Raw genomic sequence first — 20,786 nt, 5'->3', positions numbered from 1 at the left:
GACGTATTTCAAATAGTTTAATTTTAAAAATATTCTATTCAGTGCTAAAATATGTCTTCACTCACTGTCGCTCATTTCCATTTTCTTAAACTTTTTTTGAAACAAAAAATAAAATCACAAAGTTCAATTAAACATGCAGGTTTGAAAGAAGAGGGAACTTTCTAGAAGTCTGAGCTGAAGCAGTACTGTGGGGGGTGGGTGCTGATGTCAGAACCTCGACTTCTTGCTGAGGCAGAGTGTATAGCAGGAGGCAGGGGGTGCTGGAATGACACGTACGGTGGGAACAAAGCCGCCGGCGTGGGAGTGCGCGGGGGGGAGGGCACAAAGACCACCAGCAGCCAGAGCCCACCAGAGGCAGGACCACCTCGGGCTGGGGCAGAGAGGCACCAGCGAGAGGTGGAGACGGACCTTCGCCCTCCCTCCCTCCCTCCCTCGGCCCAGTCTCCTCCAGCAGCAGCCTGGAGGCCACACACCCTGGAGGATCCCAGCGTCTACAGTCTCCTTTCAAGTTCAAGTATCCTTAGGCACTCTCTCCTCTAGAGGGCGCCATCCACACAGTCTCTTTCTCTCTCTCTCTCTCTCTCTCTCTCTCTCTCTCTCTCTCTCTCTCTCTCTCTCAGACATGCCAGCAGCTCTGTCCAGAGGTCCTGGGGCAGAGACTGCCACCTGGGGGTGGCTCCAGTCTACTTGGGTGTGGGAGGACAGGAGCGCTCCTCTGGGGGAGCAAGCAGACAGGTGCCAGGGACAGAAGATGGTGCTGCAACCCCAAGTCCTTTGTCAGCTTCCAGGCTGGACGGTTCCTATGTGCAGGCTCTGGACCCCAGCGCTTGCCCTCACCCCAGCAACACAGCCCGGCCAGAGCCAGAGAACAATAAATAGAGGCGGGGCGGGAGGCGGAGGGTGCAGACGCCGCTAGCTCTCCGAGGCCGACGCTGTCTGCGGCACTGCAGGCTGGTCCACGCAGAAGCGCTTCAGGGGCGGGGCACTTGCGTCTTCCTCTTCCTCCGCCACCTAGAAGCAGCCAGAGGTGGGTTGGCAGGCCCCGGAGGCGCCCGGCACCCCGCACCCTCTCTGCGCCCTCCAGGGGCCGACAGAGCCTTTACTTTGTATCTGAGAAACTGGGAAGCCCATAGTAACCGCTCACCTGCGTCTCCAGGGGCACTGGTTCTTCCTTGGTGAGGGTGGGAGGCTCGTCGGCAACTTCGGAGGCCGGCAGGGAGGGCTCTGAAAAAGCAGCAGGTTCAGCCCAGGGCAGGGTCCCCAGGCAGGGCGGCGTGCTCCCCAGGCAGGGCTCCGGGCTCCCCAGGGCAGGCTCCCCAGCAGAGCACTGTCCTGAGTTACGTGGTAGAGGTGGCTCGGTGAGGCGGGAAGACGCCAGAGTCTTGTGGAGCAGCCACGGCCACCCCGGGGAGATGGGGACACTAAGACTAGGCCACAGGGGACCAGCTGGCCTGCAAGTGCCTGGACCCACCAGGCCCTGCCACGGGATGAGATGAAGACAGACACGGAGGGAGCTAAGCAGAGGACAGCTCTGTCATGTAGCCCAGCCAGCACCAGATCACAGTGCGGCAAAGCTGACGAGGGCCCGGGACAGGCGCACCTCGACTCTGGCTTGTGCTGGACGTGGCACAAAGGGCACGGACCCTGGCGTCTGAGGGACTCAAGCTGACGTCCACTCTGCCAGTCGGCAGCTCTGCGATCCCGTCCAGGCCTCCACCTGCTCTCTGTCTCAGGGTGTCTGAGAGGTCACCCAGGCTCCACAGCGCCTGCGCCTTGTTAGAGCTGCGTGCTTCCTCTTGCCTCTCAGGACCAGGTAGTCAGTCCTTCCTCAACATGGCACGCGCAGGGCACTGGGTGTCTGCTGCAGAGGCTGGGATACCGGCATTCCATGTCAGAGTGCCTGGGTTCCAGTCCTGGTTCTGGTTCTGAACCCAGCTTCCTGCTACTGAACACCCTCCTTGACACCCATGTCGGAGTCCTGGATGGAGTTCCTGGCTGCTGGCTTCCTCCTGGCCTACTCCCAGGTATTATGGGCATTTGGGGAGTGAATCCATGGATGGAAGTTTTCTTTTTTTTTGTTTTAAGGATTTATTTTATTTATTTGAAAGGCAGAATGACACAGAGAGGGCAAGACAGAGAGAGGAAGAAATCTTCCATCTGCTGGTTCACTCCCCAGATGGCCACAACAAGCAGGACCAGACCAGGCCGAAGCCAGCAGCCAGGAGCTTCTTCCGGGTCCCACATGGGTGCAGGGCTCCAGGTACTTGGGCCATCTGCTGCTGCTTTCCCAAGTGCCTTAGTGGGAGCAGGACTGGAAGTGGGGCAGCCAGGACTGGAACGCACTGATCCGGGATGCTGGTGTCACAAGTAACCTGCAGTGCCACAACGCTGGCCCCTCTCTGCTTTTCAAGTTGAAAAAAAAAAATTTTTTTTTTGTAACTATGCCAAGCTGTTACCAAATGGCTTGATGGTACCAGGCCGTGGGGTGTTCCCCTAAGCCCTTCCTCCAAAGAAGACAACCGTGAAGGTAGACTCACCCTCGAGGATCTCCTGGCCCAGCGTGGGGGGCTGGGAGTCGTCCGTGCGAAAGTCCGAGGTGTGAGCTGGGCTCAGAGACTCGCTCTGCTGGGGGCTGGGGCTCGAGTTGGTGCTGCTGTCCACCTTCAGCTGGTAGACGTCAGACGCCGAACTCTGGTTGCTGTTTTCATCTGAAACCAAGCACAGCGAAGGCGACAGCTCGGGCAGCTGTCCTCCGCAGGACTCAGGACACCCGGCATCTCCACGCGCACAGGGCTCCTGTGCCTTGCAGACTGGCTGCAGGCTCTGCGTGGGTTCACTTCGGCATTTCTGTACCCAGCACAGAGGCAGCTGGAACCTGACGCAGCCTGTGCACCTCGGGAAGCTTGGGATCCTTCAGCACCCACCAGCTGCAGCCTGGACTTGGGGTTTCTCACTGCCCAGGGCAGAGGTGCAGCTGCGCCTCTGGTCAGCACCTGCCCACCTCCCTCCTGCCACAGGTGTGCAGCAAATGACCCACTTGCCTGGAGCTGGTACCTGGAGGGGCTCAGCTCAGGCCCTTCAAGCCAACTGCCCCCAGGGCCGAAGGACTGCCACCTGCCAGCTCTGTCTGACGGCCCAACACGACCACCTAGGGTAACAACATACAGCAAGCCCCGCCTCCAGCAACCAGGCATCAAGTGGGCTCCACGCTCCCTCCATGAAACCACTCGCACTCACGCGTGGCTCTCCTGCGACCCCAGCCTGGGCTGCAGCATCTCCGAGCAGGCCTGCTGGCCAGCCTCCGGCCTGGCCTGCCCCAGGGCTCACGGCTCCACACTGCTCCACTGCACAGATGGAGGGGCTTCCTGAAGCTTCCCAGGATGAGCCCCACACGCCGGCACTTCTCGGGACCTCCCCGCCTTTCTCCCCGCCTCACGCTCCCCATGCAGGAACGGCCGGCCTTCTCTTTCCAGTCTTCCTGGAGAGCGCTACACGTTTCGACATCCGGCTCCAGCATCGCTCCCTGCGCGGGGCCCTGCCTCCCTGGCTCCCCCGAGCTCCTGTTGTACCCTGCGCACGCCTGCGTCTTTCCACTGCACCCCGTGCGGGCAGGCTCTGCGACACGCCGTCCTTGGCTGCCCAGTGCACGCAGCACCTGCTCATTACTGGATGAAACCACACAGAGGAAACGGAGCCGCACGTCTCCCAGAGCTTTGCGACTACTGAACGCCCCGCACACGGCTACAGAGCGGCCTCCCTCCCTTCTGGTCTCCTGAGGCTGCGGTGACCTTGCTGGGGCCGGGAGCACAGGTGTGGAGCGGGCAGCTACAGCCCGGGTTCACCTGTCTCACGTCGGGCGCGCTCTAGTCTTGGTCCTCCTGAGTCCATTATCGTCCACACCGGCGCGGAAGCAGCATTCTGCAGGTCAAGGAGTTTCCTCACCTGGGCGTCCGGCTCAGGCTGACATCGGAATGAAAACGAGACGCGGGAGCAACACCACCACACGAGCAGTAACTGCCGCCTGACATGCGCAGGGCTTAGGCTGACGGCGGACTTAGCCGCTGCTCTAAGGCACTGCCATAAAACACTCAGCGTACGGAAAGCGCCTGTGATTCAGAAACCCGGGCCCTGCGCGGGGCAGGGTCTGCACTTCCGATGATGTCACTTTAAGGACGTTCTCGATGGGACCCCGCCTCGCAGTCACGGGGGAGCTCTACGTGAAAGACCTGAGCGCCCAGCGGAACAGCAGCCACGGAAACGAGACACACAGTAGCCGTCATCTCGGCCGCGACACCGTCTACGCTGTCTGTTTCCTGCAAGGAAGATGCGGGGATGCGACTCACCCTGGAATTCGAGCAGGAGAGAGGAGTTGGCGGAGGCGTCAGAGGGAAAGCCATTAGGTTCGCGGGCGGCTGAACTGTTCGACTTTGCCTTTTCTTTCTAGAAAAGGAGAAAAAGAGGAATATGACAGAGCCAAGCAGGGGCCGCGTGAGGAGGGAGAAGGGTGCTGTCTGGTCACACTGAGCAGGGACGAGGGCGGGGCAGAGCCCAGGGACCCCAGGGGGACACTTTGGGGGGAGATACTCCGTGTCAAGCCTGCGTCTCCACCTGTGAGACAAACCCTTCTGCATGGATCTCAGCCATCAGAAGTGAGCAGCAGACACACACGCCTCCACCAGAGCCCCCCCGCTCCGCCCGTGTTCTCCTGCCCTGAGCAACACGCTCCAACCAACCCTTTCCTACGTGCATGGGTGACAAACACTCAGGTGGGAGAGATGCCCGGCTCAGCAGCACCACAGGGGACAAGTGAGGGAACAGAACTCGGATTAGACGGGACGAACCATCACTGTGCGTGTGACATGGGCAGACAGCACGAGGTGGCCCCGCTGCTCACCGCCAGCCTCATGCATCCTGCCCCTGCCCTCCCTGTCACGTCACTGCTTTCAAGGAGGTTAAGTTATGGGTGTGGGGACCAGGATGGAGGGAAGCGCTAGCTTGCAACCAACAAGTCCAGGGCAAAGAAGAGAAAACAGTCAATCCGAGCATTCGCAATTGAGAGCGTTCCAGAAGTGCAAAGGTCACAGCTGGGCAGTCCCGCATTGGCCGCTCCACACTTGCACAGTGGAAGAAGTGCGCGCAGACACGACTCAGCTTTGTTAAAACTCAGTCCCAGCACCCTGTCACAAATCAGACGCCCTGCCATGCAGGCACGGGTCTCTTTCCCCGCATTTCCCATACGTGGATGTTATTTTAACCTCACTGCAAACACAGAACCATTTTAGCACGTTCCATACACATGATTTTTACAGTTGCATAATGTTCCACAAACCATAATTCACTTAATTACTTCCCAAAGACGGCACATTTACTTTTTAAAAAAATTTATTTATTTGAAAGGCAGAGTTAGAGGTAGCGAGAGAGAGAGAGATTGAAAGGGAAGGAAGGAGGGAGAGGGAGAGAGAAGTCTCTCATTCACTGGTTCACTCCCCAAATGGTTGGAGCTGGGCCAACCTGAAGCCAGGAGCTTCCGCCAGGTCTCCTACACAGGTGCAGGAGCCCAAGGACTTGGGGCCATCATCCACTGCTTTCCCAGGCCATAGCAGAGAGCTAGATTGGAAGGAGAGCAGCCATGACTCGAACTGGCACCCATATGGGACGCTGGCACTGCAGGTGGTGGCTTACCCGCTACACCACAGTGCCAGCCCCAGCACATTTACTTTTAACACGTTTAAGACTGGGGGGAGGGCAGCATTATGGTGCTCCCGGCATCCCCATATGGGAGTACTGGCGCATCTCACCCTGACGGGATCACCGTAACTCGTTCTCTTGCCCAGCAGACCCACGATGGAGGACGCCACTGCCATGGACTGCTGGGGGCACATGCACCTCAGTAACCAACACCTGCACTTGAGAAGCCCAGGGAGAAAGAAAGGGGACCAAGTCTTGGGCAGGGTCTCCCTGGCGGCTTCCTTGCCCCGCACATACACACTGCCTGACCTTGGGCAGCAGGGGAAAAGGCGCCACTGCAGCCAGGCTGGGCGAGGAATCACGGCTCACTCCACAGCGCCCAACTCTCACCCAGCCACTCCTCGGGATGGTTACTCCCAGAAAAATGTACCCCCTGGAGGACGGGTACCTCTGGAGGACGGGTATCCCTGGAGGATGGGTACCTCTGGAGGAGGGGTACCCCTGGAGGACGGGTACCCTGGAGGATGGGTACCCTGGAGGAGGGGTACCCTGGAGGACGGGTACCTCTGGAGGATGGGTATCCCTGGAGGATGGGTACCTCTGGAGGAGGGGTACCCCTGGAGGACGGGTACCCTGGAGGACGGGTACCTCTGGAGGACGGGTACCTCTGGAGGATGGGTATCCCTGGAGGATGGGTACCTCTGGAGGAGGGGTACCCCTGGAGATGGGTACCCTGGAGGAGGGGTACCCCTGGAGGACGGGTACCCTGGAGGAGAGGTACCCCTGGAGGACGGGTACCCTGGAGGAGGGGTACCCCTGGAGGACAGATACCCTGGAGGATGGGTATCTCTGGAGGACGGGTACCCCTGGAGGGCGGGTACCCCTGGAGGATGGGTACCTCTGGAGGAGGGGTACCCCTGGAGATGGGTACCCTGGAGGAGGGGTACCCCTGGAGGACGGGTACTCTGGAGGAGGGGTACCTCTGGAGGACGGGTACCCCTGGAGGACGGGTACCCTGAAGGAGGGGTACCCCTGGAGGACGGATACCCTGGAGGAGGGGTATCTCTGGAGGACGGGTACCCTGGAGGATGGGTACCCCTGGAGGACGGGTACCTCTGGAGGACAAGTACCCTGAAGGAGGGGTATCTCTGGAGGACGGGTACCCTGGAGGATGGGTATCTCTGGAGGACGGGTACCCTGGAGGAAGGGTATCTCTGGAGGACGGGTACCCTGGAGGATGGGTGCCCCTGGAGGACGGGTACCCTGGAGGATGGGTATCTCTGGAGGACGGGTATCTCTGGAGGACGGGTACCCTGGAGGACGGGTACCCCTGGAGGATGGGTATCTCTGGAGGACGGGTATCTCTGGAGGACGGGTACCCTGGAGGATGGGTGCCCCTGGAGGACGGGTACCCTGGAGGATGGGTACCCTGGAGGACGGGTACCCTGGAGGAGGGGTATCTCTGGAGGACAGGTACCCTGGAGGAAGGGTATCTCTGGAGGACGGGTACCCTGGAGGATGGGTACCCTGGAGGACGGGTACCCTGGAGGATGGGTATCTCTGGAGGACGGGTACCCTGGAGGATGGGTATCTCTGGAGGACGGGTATCTCTGGAGGACGGGTACCCCTGGAGGATGGGTATCTCTGGAGGACGGGTACCCTGGAGGATGGGTGCCCCTGGAGGACGGGTACCCTGGAGGATGGGTACCCTGGAGGACGGGTACCCTGGAGGATGGGTATCTCTGGAGGACGGGTACCCTGGAGGATGGGTGCCCCTGGAGGACGGGTACCCTGGAGGATGGGTACCCTGGAGGACGGGTACCCTGGAGGATGGGTATCTCTGGAGGACGGGTATCTCTGGAGGACGGGTACCCTGGAGGATGGGTGCCCCTGGAGGACGGGTACCCTGGAGGATGGGTACCCTGGAGGACGGGTATCTCTGGAGGACAGGTACCCTGGAGGAAGGGTATCTCTGGAGGATGGGTACCCTGGAGGATGGGTATCTCTGGAGGATGGGTATATCTGGAGGACAGGTACCCGGGAGGATGGGTACCCCTGGAGGACGGGTACCCCTGGAGGACAGGTACACTGGAGGAGGGGTACTCCTGGAGGACGGGTACCCCTGGAGGATAGGTACCCTGGAGGACGGGTACCCTTGGAGGATGGGTACCTCTGGAGGATGGGTACCCTGGAGGACGGGTACCCCTGGAGGACGGGTATCTCTGGAGGATGGGTACCCCTGGAGGACGGGTACCCTGGAGGATGGGTACCCTTGGAGGGCGGGTACCCTGGAGGATGGGTACCCCTGGAGGACGGGTACCTCTAGAGGACAGGTACCCCTAGAGGATGGGTACCTCTGGAGGACGGGTACCCTGGAGGATGGGTATCTCTGGTGGATGGGTACCCTGGAGGAGGGGTACCCCCGGAGGACGGGTACCCTAGAGGATGGGTATCTCTGGAGGATGGGTACCTCTGGAGGACGGGTATCTCTGGAGAACGGGTATCTCTGGAGGACAGGTACCCGGGAGGATGGATACCCCTGGAGGACGGGTACCCTGGAGGATGGGTATCTCTGGTGGATGGGTACCCTGGAGGATGGGTACCCCTGGAGGACGGGTACAGGGGCAGAAGATGGCAGGGGACAAAAGAGAAAGGCTGAACCCTGAGGGTAACCCTATCCCTTTAATTCATTTTTAAACAAAAAATTTATTTATGTCTCTATTTGAAAGGCAGAGTGATAGAGAAGGAGAGACACAGAAAGAGAGAAGAGGGAGAGAGAGATAATCCATCCATTGGTTCACCCCTCAGATGGTCACAACACCAGGCTAGGAGCCCAGAACTCCGTCTGGTTCTTCCACGTGGGTTGCAGGGACCCAGCTCCTTTCCCAGGTGCATTAGTAGGAAACTGGATCAGGAACAGAATAGCAGGGACTCAAACCAGGACTCCAATATGGGATGTGAGTGTCCCAAGCAGCAGTTTAACCCACTGAATTAGCTACTTAACCCACAAATAATTCATTTGGATGGGGGCCAGCGTTGTGGCGTAGTGGGGAGAGCCACTGCCTACAATCCTGGAACGCCATGTGGGCACTTTTGGATCCCTGCTGACGGCCTGAGTGCTTGGGTCTGTGCCATCCACGTGGGAGACCAGTAGTGGCGACATCCCATATGGGCACCGGTTCTAGTCCCGGCTGCTCCACTTCTGATCCAGCTCTCTGCTGTGGCCTGGGAAAGCAGTGGAAGACGGCCTCAGTCCTTGGGCCCCTGCACCCACGTGGGAGACCCAGAAGAAGCTCCTGGCTCCTGGCTTTGGATCGGCACAGCTCCGGCCATTGCAGCCAATTGGGCAGTGAACCAGCGGATGGAAGACTTCTCTCTCTCTCTCTCTGTAACTCTGCCTTTCAAATAAATAAATAAATCTTTAAAAAAATAAATTATAAAATATTTTTTAAAAGATTTATTTATTTTTTTTTGAAAGACAGAGAGAGGGTTACAGAGAGACGTAGAGACAGAGAAGAAAAGGTCTTCCATCTGCTGGCTCACTCCTCAAATGGCCGCAACGGCTGGAGATGAGCCGATCGGAAGCCAGGAGCCAGGAGCTTCTTCTGGGTCTCCTATGTGGGTGCAGGGGCCCAAGGACTTAGGCCATCCTCTACTGCCTTCCCAGGAGCAGTAGCAAGGAGGTGGATTGGAAGTGGAGCAGTTGGTACTTGGAATGGTATCCATATGGGATGCCAGCACCACAGATGATGGCTTAATCTACCATGCCACAGTGCTGGCCCCTAAACAAATAAATATTAAAAGAACTCAAGTATTTAAAAAAAAAGAAAGAAAGAAAGAAAGAAAGAAAGAAAGAAAAGTTAAGAAAGCAGCTGGCTATAACGTTACAGGATCTTCTAACAGAAGTCCTAGAAGATCAAAGAGGAGAAATTCTAAGTTTCTCAGAAGTAGATGATCTAAGAATCAGAATCAGAATGACATGCGATTTCTCAACAGCAACAACAGAAGCCTAACAAGTAAGCAGTTCCCTCAGAACGGTGAGAGATTGATTTTGAACCTAGAATTTCATATACAAGTAAAATCAAGCATGAAGTAAAACAAAGATGTTTTCTGCACGTTTTCCAACAAAAGCCCTCTGACACACATTCCAACAAGACAAATGAAATTAGGAGACAGGAGTCAAAGACAGGTACCAGGATCAGTCAATAATTAACAAGGCCTATTTTGTCTAAATAAGCAATAACCAAAACTGGAAATGCCAAAAAATCTGACATTCCAGTCAAAATTAAGGACAGAATAGGGGGACGGGTGGAGACCAGAAGTGATCAAAGAGCGCTATGGGCATTTTCCCAAATTCAGAGGGAAAATACAGATTTGTTGATAATCTTGACACTGACAGGGAACAAGCACGCGTGGTTAAGTAAGAGACAGCCAACAGGAACACAGCACTGCGGAGCTCCTATGCAGAACACTCCAGTCAAAAGAAGAAACCTGTGTACGCATCATCGGGGAAGAGGAAGAGAGGGAAAAGTACTATGGAAAAGCCCTTGCCCAAAGCAAGAGAACTGGCTGGTGGGCTCAGGTTCCCGGGGTTCTCGCCCGACAGAGGGAGCACAGGCTACTCGGAGCACGCGGGGCAAGTGTGTGTCCTGAGGCGATTTCTAGCAAACTCCCTGCAAGTCATGCAAAGGCCGTTCTCTCCCTCCTTCCTCTCCTGCCGACCAGCGCCTGCCGCGGCAACAGGAGCCTGACCTTTGGAACTGGTGCAGAGCAACAGGGTTTTAGAGTCACACGATGCACAGGGTTCTGCGGACGGCACGTAGTCTCTCTGGAGGCTGCGCACTGTGGAGCGATAACTGAAGCTCGGGACACCCACATCCCGTATCAGAGTGCCAGTGCCAACCCCTGCTACTCCACTTCCAATTCAGCTTCTTCCTAATCCAACCTGGGAGGCAGTGGGTGGTGGCTCATCCCACGTGGGAGACCAGGATGGAGTTCCTGGCTCCTGGCCCAGCTCTGGCTGTAGGGGCCTTGGAGAAGGGCATCAGTGGATGGAAGATCTCTGTGTCTCCTCTCTGCCTCTCCTGCTGCCTTTCAAATAAGTCATTTATTAAAAAAAAAAAAAAAAAAAAAAGGATGTCCAGCTCAATGAGAAACTGGGGACCACACCCAGACACCTAGAGTACGTCACAGCAGGAGGCAAACAACAGTCCTTTCAGTAAACAGGGCCAGGACCAATGTCCACCCACGGAGACAGGCAAACTCCGTCCCCACTCACACACACAGGTGCGCCGTGCATGGTGCCACAACAATGAGCTCTCTGCAGCCTCACAGGAGGAAGCGATTTCTGGAGACATCTGAAAGGACTGACCTTTTTTTTTTTAGAGGCTTATTTATTTATTTGAAATGCAGAGTTACAGAGAGAAGGAAACACAGTAAGAGATCTTCCATCTGTTGGTTTACTCCCCAGATGGCCACAACTGCTGGGGTTGGAGCCTGGAACTGTATATCCAGATTTCCCACATGGATGACAGGGGCCCAAGCATTGGACCACCTTTTTTTTTTTTTTTTTTTAAGATTAATTTATTTTTTTATTGAAAAGTCAGAGTTACACAGAGAGAGAAGGAGAGGCAGAGGGAGAGAGAGAGAGAGATGACTTCCATTCTCTGGTTCACTCCCCAAATGACTGCAATGGCCGGAGCTGGGCCCATCCAAAGCCAGGAGTTTTTCCCAGGTCTCTCACGTGGGTGCAGGGCTCTGAACACCTGGGCCATCTTCTACTGCTTTCCCAGGCCACAGCAGAGAGCTGGATCTGAAGTGGAGCAGCCAGGTCTCAAACGGGCGCCCACAGGGGATGCCAACATTGCAGGCGGTGGGTTACCTGCTAAGCCACAGGGCTGGCCCCTGGACCACCTTCTGCTGCTTTTCCAAGAGCATCAGCAGGGAGCTGGATTGAAGTGGAGCAGCCAGGAGTAAATCCATGCTCACAGGAGAGGCCGATTTTGCAGGCAGAGGCTTAACCCGCTGCGCCACTACACTGGTGCCTGGACCAACTATTTTTTTTTAATACACATTATTTTGTCTAGATTAAAACTGAAAACTTGAGGCCGGCATTGTGGCATAGCAGGTTAAGCCGCTGCCTGCAGTGCCGGCATCCCATATGGGCGCCAATTTGAGTTCCAGCTGCTCCACTTCCCATCCAGCTCCCTGCTGAAGTGCGGGGAAAGCCACTGCAGCCAGGACTGTCCCCCTCTGTAACTCTATCTGCCTTTCAAATAAAATAAATGAACCTTAATAGAAAACAAAAAACTTGAAAACTTCCGTTACCCAGGGCAGTAGAGAGAGAAGGCCAGGACAAGCCACAGACGCAAAGACGCAAGTCCACAAGGACTCCAGTCCACAACACAGGTGAGTCCTACAAGTCCACACAGCAGAGAGGGGGAGGGGGACTTCAACAGGCGCCTCCTGAGAGAAGAGATCCCAAGACTAATAGTCACGGAACAGGCTCTCAGCCTCATCAGGGACCAGGGCACGAGCACCCCTCGAAGCCACGACAAGCGCTCTCTGCACAGAAGCCTACCAGCACCCAGTGCAGACCCACATCTGCAGCAGTGCCACCTGTCCTGGTCCTGGGGGAAACGTTGTCTCCGCCCTCCGGAGGACGGCACAGCATCTGCCAACACAGGGCCATGTGCACACACTCTACACCCCAGCAACTCAACTCCTCCGACTCATGAACACGTTCACCTGGATGCTGAATAGGGAAAAATCCAGACGTTCACTGACAAGGAGAATCAGAGATAAACCATGAAGCGGTCATGTTACGGAATTCCACACAGCAATGAAAAGGAAACAGGGCGCTCACAACGCCACGGGTGAATTTCACAAACACAAGACTGACAAGAAAGACACAAACACAGGCCCCTGACGCTGCTGCTTACGGAAATATTTACAAACGAGAAGCAGGAGGAAAGCACAGGTCGAAGGGTGGCTACCTGGGCGGGGGCGGGGCTGGAGGTGCTGCCAAGAGGCTCTGTAGGAGTTGGCAACGCTCTATTTTTTTTTTTTTTTTTGACAGGCAGAGTGGACAGTGAGAGAGAGAGAGAGAGAAAGGTCTTCCTTTTCCGTTGGTTCACCCTCCAATGGCCGCCGCGGCCGGTGCTGTGGCTGGCGCATCGCGCTGATCCGAAGCCAGGAGCCAGGTGCTTCTCCTGGTCTCCCATGCAGGTGCAGGGCCCAAGGACTTGGGCCATCCTCCACTGCACTCCCGGGCCACAGCAGAGAGCTGGACTGGAAGAGGAGCGACCGGGACAGAATCCAGCGCCCCGACTGGGACTAGAACCCGGTGTGCCAGCGCCGAAGGCAGAGGATTAGCCTATTAAGCCGTGGCGCCGGCCGGCAACGCTCTATTTTTTGACTGGGTGGAAACAATCAGAATAAAAAAATATGAAGATAATCTGGGTGTTCAGCACCCCAAGAGTATGTAGGTCAATGTGGCCCTAACAGGGGCCAGCAGTGTAGTGCAGCAGGTGAGCTGTGATGTGACACTAGCACCCGGTCAAGTTCCAGATGCTTCCTTTCTGATCTAGTTTTGTTTCTTTTTTAAAGATTTATTTGAAAGGCAGACTTAGCGCATGCGAGAGAGAGGTCCTCCATCACTCATTCACTCTCCAAATGGACATAACGGCCAGGGCTGGGCCAAGCCAAAGCCATCTAGGAACTCCATCTGGGTCTCCCATGTAGGTGCAGGGGCCAAGCACTTGGGCCATCCTCTATGCCTTACCAGGCCATTAGCAGGAAGCTGGATTGGAAGTGGAGCAGCCAGGACCTGAACTGGTGCCCACGTGGGATGCTCGTGTATTATACTGGCCCCCGGATCTAGTTTCTATAAGGGTGCCTAGGAAAGCAGCAGAAGATGGCTCAGGTACTTGGGAGACCCAGATAGAGCTCCTGGTTCCTGGCTTTGGCCTGGCCCAGCCTGGTTCCTGCAGGTATTTGGGAAGTGAACCAGCAGACCGAAGATCTCTCTCTTGAAAGGTGGGGTTACACCGAGAGAGAGAGGAAGAGAGACAGAGACAGAGAGACCTTCTATCTTCTGGTTCACTCCCCAGATGGCTGCAATGGCCAGGGCTGGGCCAGAGCCAGGAGCTTCTTCCGGATGCACAGTCTTTAAATCAAGGTTGAACAAAAGAGAAGAAACACCAGGAAGCTTACAGTACAGGACTACATAGAGTTTCGTAACAAATACCCATATTCCTAACCCTAGGAGGCAGCCAGGCAGTAGCTCGGGCAGCTGGCTCCCTGCTCACACAGAGACCTGGACTGAGCTCCTGGCCCCTGGCGTCGGCCTGGCACGGCCCTGGCTGCTGCAGGCGTCTGGGGAGTGAACCAGCAGCAGGGAGCCGACAGATGGGGGCTCTGTCTCAACGAACAAAACAAAACAGCCCACAGGAAGCAATGCTATGTGTTCTTCAAGAATATACAGGTTCCCAAACCAACCAGAAGACAAGCAATCAGAAAGGTACAAACACTCACATATATACTACAGCGGGTGGCTAACAGGTGCGAGCCGGGTCAGCAAACCTTTTCTTAAAGGGACAGACCCCTACTTGGGCCATGAGGCAGCACAGGTCTACAGGTCTAGGGCAACTACTCGGCTCTGCGGCTGTCACAATACGGAACTCCGTGGGCATGGCTGTCTTCCACAGACCATACTCACGGACACAGGGCACAGGCTAGGCTGCAGACTGTCAAGCCCTGGAGAAACGGAACACGCTCAGGAAGAGAACAGAGGGTGAAGATTTCAATAACGAGAGGCCTTGCGTGAGCAATGACAGAGGGGACCCTGACAAGTTTGCAGCTCAATCCTTTACGACTGAGAGGCAACCAAGGAAAGAAAGAAAGAAACGGGTACCTTGTGGTTGTTCTCATCGTCTTCCACACTTACCTCCTTGCTGTCTGTCACAGGAACCCACTTAAATATCCTAAGGGATGTGTCACCCACAGTCACCCACTTTTTCTCCCTAAAAGAAAGACACTTCTCAGAACTAATAAAACAAGAACATACATTTTCTGTTCATTGCTTATGTTTCTCTAGCCTTAGCCACTCAGTCCTTCCACCTGGAACACCCCCTGACGTCCCTCTCCACGGAGAGACCCCTTACCTCATGGCACAACCTCGCCCCTTCCAGAGACTCCCCTATCACGTGCGTCCGGTGCTGAGCCCTGTCCCGTCACCCCTCCGCAGGAGCCCAGACCTCGGCCGTACACAACTCCAGGACATTTCCAGGCTCAGCAACTGACCTGGCATCACCCTTCTTTTCCAAAACTTGAGTCTACCCCACGGGTATGTATAACGTGCTATTCCAGGAGGCCCTGCAGGAGACGGAAGATGCTGAAGACACGGTCTCTACCCTCCTCCCCGGGAGCTCGTAAGGAATGGAAACGCTAAGGAACATCACCACCCGCCATGAGGGCGGCGAGGACGTCAAGGAGGCTGAAAGACAAGGCCAGGCGAGGCTGAACCATGGAGGGGCTCTCCTGTGACTTCTGTAGCATAAACAGCAGGCGTGGCAGTGTGGCGCCAGCCACGACATCAGTACCCCGTAGCGGAGCCCTGACTTGAACCCCTACTGCTCTGCTTCTGACCCAGCTCCCTGCTAACGCACCTGGGAAGGTAACAGAGGACGGCCCAAGCACTTGGGCCCCTGCCAGCCACGAGGGAGACCTGGGTGAGTACCTGCTCCTGGCTTTGGTCTGGCCCAGCCCCAGCCGGAGTGCCCATTTGGGGAGTGAACCAGCAGATGGAAGATCGATCTCTCAATCTGTCACTCTGCCTCTCAAATCAATCAATCAATCAATCAATATTTAAAAACAGTAACAATAATCCCAGAAGCAAGACAGGATGCTCTGGCTAACAGAAGTCGGCCTCACACTGGCTCTCAAAGGAGCCATGGAAAGACTGCTGTAGGGTTTTATTTTACAGACACGGCAACTCTTCAGATATGCCACGAGCCCCCTCTCCGCAGCACATGCCTGGGCAAAGGAGAGGAACATTCTAGAACACGGGAGACTATGCACAGGCAAAGGAAGTACAGTCTGAAGCTGTGTCTGGGGAATAGCAAGCAGCCACACGGTGGGAGATGAGGCTGGAGGGGGTTTGAGGCTACTCTGGAAAGGGACTGAGCAATCTACACACACACACACACTCACACACACTCCTTTTTGTTACCATGTGTGCTTCTCTTCTCCCCAGAGTGAGGACTAATTTGGCCTGGAACCTTCCCTGAAGCCCGGGGGAGAGCCCTGCAATCATCGACCAACTCCCAGAAACCGCTCACAGACTGAGCCGTAACCGGAGGCCGTCGGCGGGGTTCAGCGCGGCGGCTGGGCCGCCTGCATCCCCCAGCACACCTCGGCCAGTCCCTGGCTCTGGCTGGCACCTATGCAGACCCTGGCTGCATAGTGGGCACCGCCACCCATGTGGGCGACCAGACTGCGTTCAGCTCCTGGCCTCTGCCCGGTCCAGGCCTGGCCACTGTGGGCATTTGGGTTGTGAACCAGTAGGCAGGAGTCCATTCTCTAACAAGTCTTAACATTAACAAAAACAAAATAAGGCAGGGCTGGTGCTGTGGCATAATGGGTAAAGCTGCTGCCTGCAGTGCCAGCATCCCATATGGGCGCCAGTTCAAGTCCCGGCTGCTCCACTTCCGATTCAACTCTCTGCTATGGCCTGGGAAAGCAGTAGAAGATGGCCCAAGTCCTTGGGCCCTGCACCTGTGTGAGAGACCTGGAGGAAGCTCTTGGCTCCTGCCTTTGGATCATCACAGCACCAGCCATTGCACACATCTGGGCCACCTGGGGGAGTGAACCAGCAGATGGAAGACCTCTCTCTCTCTCTGCCTCTCTGTAACTCAGCCTTTCAGATAAATAAAACAAATATTTAAAAAAAAAAAGAACAGAAACGTCAGAAAGAGACCTTTTCAAAAAAATAAAATAAGGCACTCAAAGCAGCAGTTCTAAGCTTTCTGTAGGCACAGGCCCCCTCTTGCAAGCTCCCTACTAAATGGTGTCACATGTGTGCCTGAGAGTGTTTCTGTCCTATCACTAATTTACCAAATTAGAACTTCAGTAAAGACAACAGACTATGTAGCACATTTTCAAAAATCTCTATTATTCCATTACCACTAAAAATATAGACAAGCAGAAATAAACTTAGAAGGCAAATTTTTAATTAAAACAAAAATTTAAAAAGGTCTGGTCACTTTAGTGCTAATCTCTAAGTCACTCTGGTCATGGACTGGCTGCCCTGTTCAGCTTCCATTTAAAGGATCCTCCAAGGGAGAAATGACCACGGGACAGACAGACACAGACACACACACACACTCTGCTGGGTGGGAGCAGCAGGCATGAACCCGGCCTTGGGATCCCTGCCTAAGGATGGAGCTGGCGCCGTGGCTCACTTGGTTAATCCTCCACCTGCGGCGCCGGCTTCCCATATGGGCGCCGGGTTCCAGTCCCGGTTGCTCCTCTTCCAGTCCAGCTCTCTTCTGTGGCCCGGGAGGGCAGTGGAGGATGGCCCAAGTGCTTGGGCCCTGCACCCGCATGGGAGACCAGGAGAAGCACCTGGCTCCTGGCTTCAGATGGGCGCAGCGCCGGCCATAGTGGCCATTTGGGGGGTGAACCAACAGAAGGAGGACCTTTCTCTCTCTCACTGTATAACTCTGTCAAAAAAAAAAAAAAAGACTGCCTAAGGAGACAGCTAGTCTGAAGAAATGTTCAGATTTCAACCTTCAAGTTCAAAGCTCTGGAGAAAACCCCGTCACTCACAAAACAAGCAACGGCTCAAGACCAGGCCAAGGGCTTGCTCAAGACCACGAGGGCCTGACAACATGAGCTAGACCCCGCGAAAGGAAAACAGGCCCGTCCTAAACTCGACACAGAGCGACGCGCTCGGCACGCTCTGAAGGGCTGCCAGCCCCTGTGCGCGCAGATGGAACAACAGAGCCGGCGTTCCAAGAAGTTGCCTCTCGGGGCTGGCGCTGTGGCGTAGAGGGTAAAGCCCCAGCCTGCAGCACTGGCATCCCGTATGGGCGCCGGTTCGAGTCCCGGCTGCTCCACTTCCGAGCCAGCTCTCTGCTGTGGCCTGGGAAAGTGGCAGAAGATGGCCCAAGTCCTTGGGCTCCTGCACCTGCGTGGGAGACCTGGAAGAAGCTCCTGGCTTCAGATCGGCACAGCTCCAGCTGTTGCGGCCATCTAGGGAGTGAACCAGGGATGGAAGACCTCTCTCTCTCTCCGTAACTCTGCCCTTCAAATAATGTAATTAATTTTTAAAAAAGAAAGAAGTTACTTCTCCAAGACTGCTTACTCTAAGAGGTGCTTGCTGTCAGCCAGAGCAAGAACCAAATGAAGGGAGCTGATGTCTCGCGGACCTGAACCGCTTTGCAAAAGTTTCAAGGCCAAATCTGAAGTTCATCAAATAAATACACAGCTGCTATGAAGCAAATAACGCCATCAAGAAACGCAGAGAGGTGACGGTGGACGGGAAACAATGAGCTAAAAAGGGCTCAGGGGGCCAGCCGGTTCCTGACCGGTCCGCTCCGTTTCGTCATCTGCTGACCACGTATTCAGTATCGAAGACCCTCGGCTAGGAAGGCAGGGCACGAGACGCCCGGCCCCTACCCTCCCAGGGCCCGCCTTCCAGCCGCAAGCGGACCTGGACAATCAGTCAACGCTAGCCGTCCCAGCGGACACTTCTGGCTTTCGGCGCGGTGACCGGAAGCCAACGGAGAGCGAGCGAGAAGGCACTTCCGGCCAGCGGGGCGGGGGACGCAGAGCCAGGCCCACACGGGAGCCCCGGGCTGCTACCGACTGCTGGCCAGCTAGAGGAACAGGCTCCGGGAGCTGCTCCACCTGCGACTTCGGGGGGCGTCCCCGACAGCCCCCCGGCGCGGGCGTTAGGGGAGAGAGACAGGTGTCCTCTCCGATGACCACCACGCCTGCTCCCGCGGCAGGTGGGTTTACCGGGAGAACTCTCAGCAGGCTCCGACTGTGTTACGTGGAGCGCTCAGCCGGGCCGACTGAAGCCACTCGGGGGATGGCTGGCTCCTAATCAGGGGGAGGCCAGCACGGGGAGACAGCGGCACCGGCACCGGCCCGGGACTCCGGGCCAGGACCCGCAGGACCAGCGCCGGCCGGAAGTCCGCAGCCATCCCCGGGCCGCGCGCGGCCGCGGCGGTGGGCGGGGCAGCCAGCCGGGCGGCCCGCTGATTGGCCCCGGCCGGCGCTGCCCTCTGACCTCACGCCGACGCCGGCGCGCCCTCCGCCCGCCCTCCCCTCCCCCTCCCCCGCCGGAGCCGGCCGGCTCCCACCCAGCCTGCCGGACTGGCGCTCCTCGGGGCCTGGGCCCGCGACACAGGCGCGCGCGCGCGCGGGCACCCTCGGCTCCCGCCCTCACCATTTCCGCACTTTCTCGATGGCCGCCATCACCTTCTTGATGTCGTCCTTGGCCCGGCTGCGGGTCTCGGCCCTGACCGACCGGCCCGACATGGCGGCGGCGGGAGCGGCGGGGGGCCGGGGCACTGCTCCCAAGACGCGCGGGGAATCGCGCGCGCCTCACACGCGCCGCCGCCCGCCCGCCGCCGCCACCGCCGCCGAAGCCGCAGCGTCACCGCGGCCGTCGCCCCCTCCGTGCGCGCGTGCGCGAGGAGGCGCGCGCACCCGCCCGCCCCTTGGGACGCGAGCCCTCAGCGCGCCTGCGCGCCCCGCCCCGGGCGGCCCTCCCGACCCCCGGGCCTGGGCGCGCCGAGCCGGCCCACGTGCTGCGGGCAGGGCGAGGTGCGAGGCGCTGCCGTGCAGGCGGCGGGCTGTCCGCTCCTGCCCAGGGGGATTCGAAGGTCCGCGCCCTTGCGCTGCGTCCAGCGACGCGGGGAGCCTGGCCCCGGCGGGACCCGAGTGTCCGGTCCCCGCCCCGCGGACTCCCGCTGGGCTCCACCCGCGGGGAGTTTGACACCTGTCTGGGGTGTGCCTGCTGTTCTCGGTGCTCACCCGAGGAACTGCTCGCTCCTCCAGTATCCGGTTCGAACTCCAGCCTCCCGGGGTACCCTAGGGTCCCCGTGTTCGTTCTTGGCACGACTCCACTGCCACCATTTAATGCAGCGGTCACTGGTTTCCTCTTTGATGGAAGGCTCTGAACCCCGTGCTGACGATGGGAGGTTTTGGTTTTGTTTTTTCAAGATTTGAAAGACACAGAAAAGGGAGAGAGAGATCCTCCATTCACTGGTTCTCTTTCCCCCTAACGCCTGCAACTCCCAGGGCTGGGCCAGGCTGAAGCCCAGAGCCGGGAACTCCATCCAGGTCTCCCGCGGTTGGTGGCAGAGGCCCAGATCCTGAGCCATCCTCCCAGCTTGCGGACCGGGGTGTGGGCACCTCAGGCAGCTTAACCGCTGTCCCAGAACACCACCCGGTGTGTTTTTGCTTTCAAAGAGCTTGGAGTTGAGTAGAACGTGCAGACCAGGAAACAGGTATTTAAGATGCCATTTGATGAACACTAGGCTAAAAGAGAGACAACAAAGTGACCTAGAAAAAGTGCCCTTGAAGCTGATCTCTGGAAACAGGGCGGTGGCCAAGGCCTCAAGGCCTCACTGCCTACAGACTCTGTAAACACCGCCCCCACCCACCCGCCTGCCAGCAGGGAGGGTCCTGTGGCCGCTGTTCCTGGAGGGCAGGAAGCCTCCTCTAGGGAGACTTCTGCTGCCCAGAGAAAGGCCCAGCGAACTCTGGACACGACAGAGCCTGGGACTGTGCCCATCTGACCAGTACCACGACTTGACAAGCACGCACCCTTCTGTGTTGGGGGGGGGGCTTGACTGGGGGGTGCGGTGGGGTGGGGAGAATGAGTCGAGAAATAATAGGATCACAAAGAGGACACATCTGTTTCAGAAACCCAGCTCATGCGCAATAACCCGAGCACCGCTGGTGCACCTGCTGTTTGCCCTACAGCAGTGGACACGTTGGGTGAGGCAGACACACTGCTTGCCCTTGGGGTGAAGATGAGGAAGGCAGCAGGGAAACCCAAGACAGAACAAGTGCCAGGAGCG

The 20,786-nt window shown here is 57.2% G+C and overlaps 1 protein-coding gene across 2 annotated transcripts; it reads right to left on the bottom strand.

The window, feature by feature from the left end:
- BCL7B (BAF chromatin remodeling complex subunit BCL7B) lies at nt 1-19,308 on the bottom strand. Of its 2 annotated transcripts, XM_062179901.1 has the most exons (6): nt 19,145-19,306; nt 14,636-14,711; nt 4,344-4,440; nt 2,538-2,708; nt 1,145-1,224; nt 1-1,011 (listed from the first exon to the last, which is right to left on the bottom strand). In XM_062179901.1, the coding sequence occupies exons 1-6, from the start codon at nt 19,234-19,236 to the stop codon at nt 913-915; spliced, it is 615 nt and encodes a 204-aa protein (XP_062035885.1). In that variant the 5' UTR covers nt 19,237-19,306; the 3' UTR covers nt 1-912. The 2 variants fall into 2 exon arrangements, with proteins under 2 accessions (XP_062035885.1, XP_062035886.1); XM_062179902.1 differs by lacking the exon at nt 14,636-14,711 and having other exon boundaries at nt 19,177-19,308.
- Between the last annotated feature and the right edge of the window lie 1,478 nt (nt 19,309-20,786).

Source organism: Lepus europaeus, chromosome 21, assembly GCF_033115175.1.
Source record: "Lepus europaeus isolate LE1 chromosome 21, mLepTim1.pri, whole genome shotgun sequence".
NCBI classification, from domain to species: Eukaryota; Metazoa; Chordata; class Mammalia; order Lagomorpha; family Leporidae; genus Lepus; species Lepus europaeus.
Note: the sequence above shows the minus strand (reverse complement) of the source record. Positions and strands in the feature narration are given on the sequence as shown.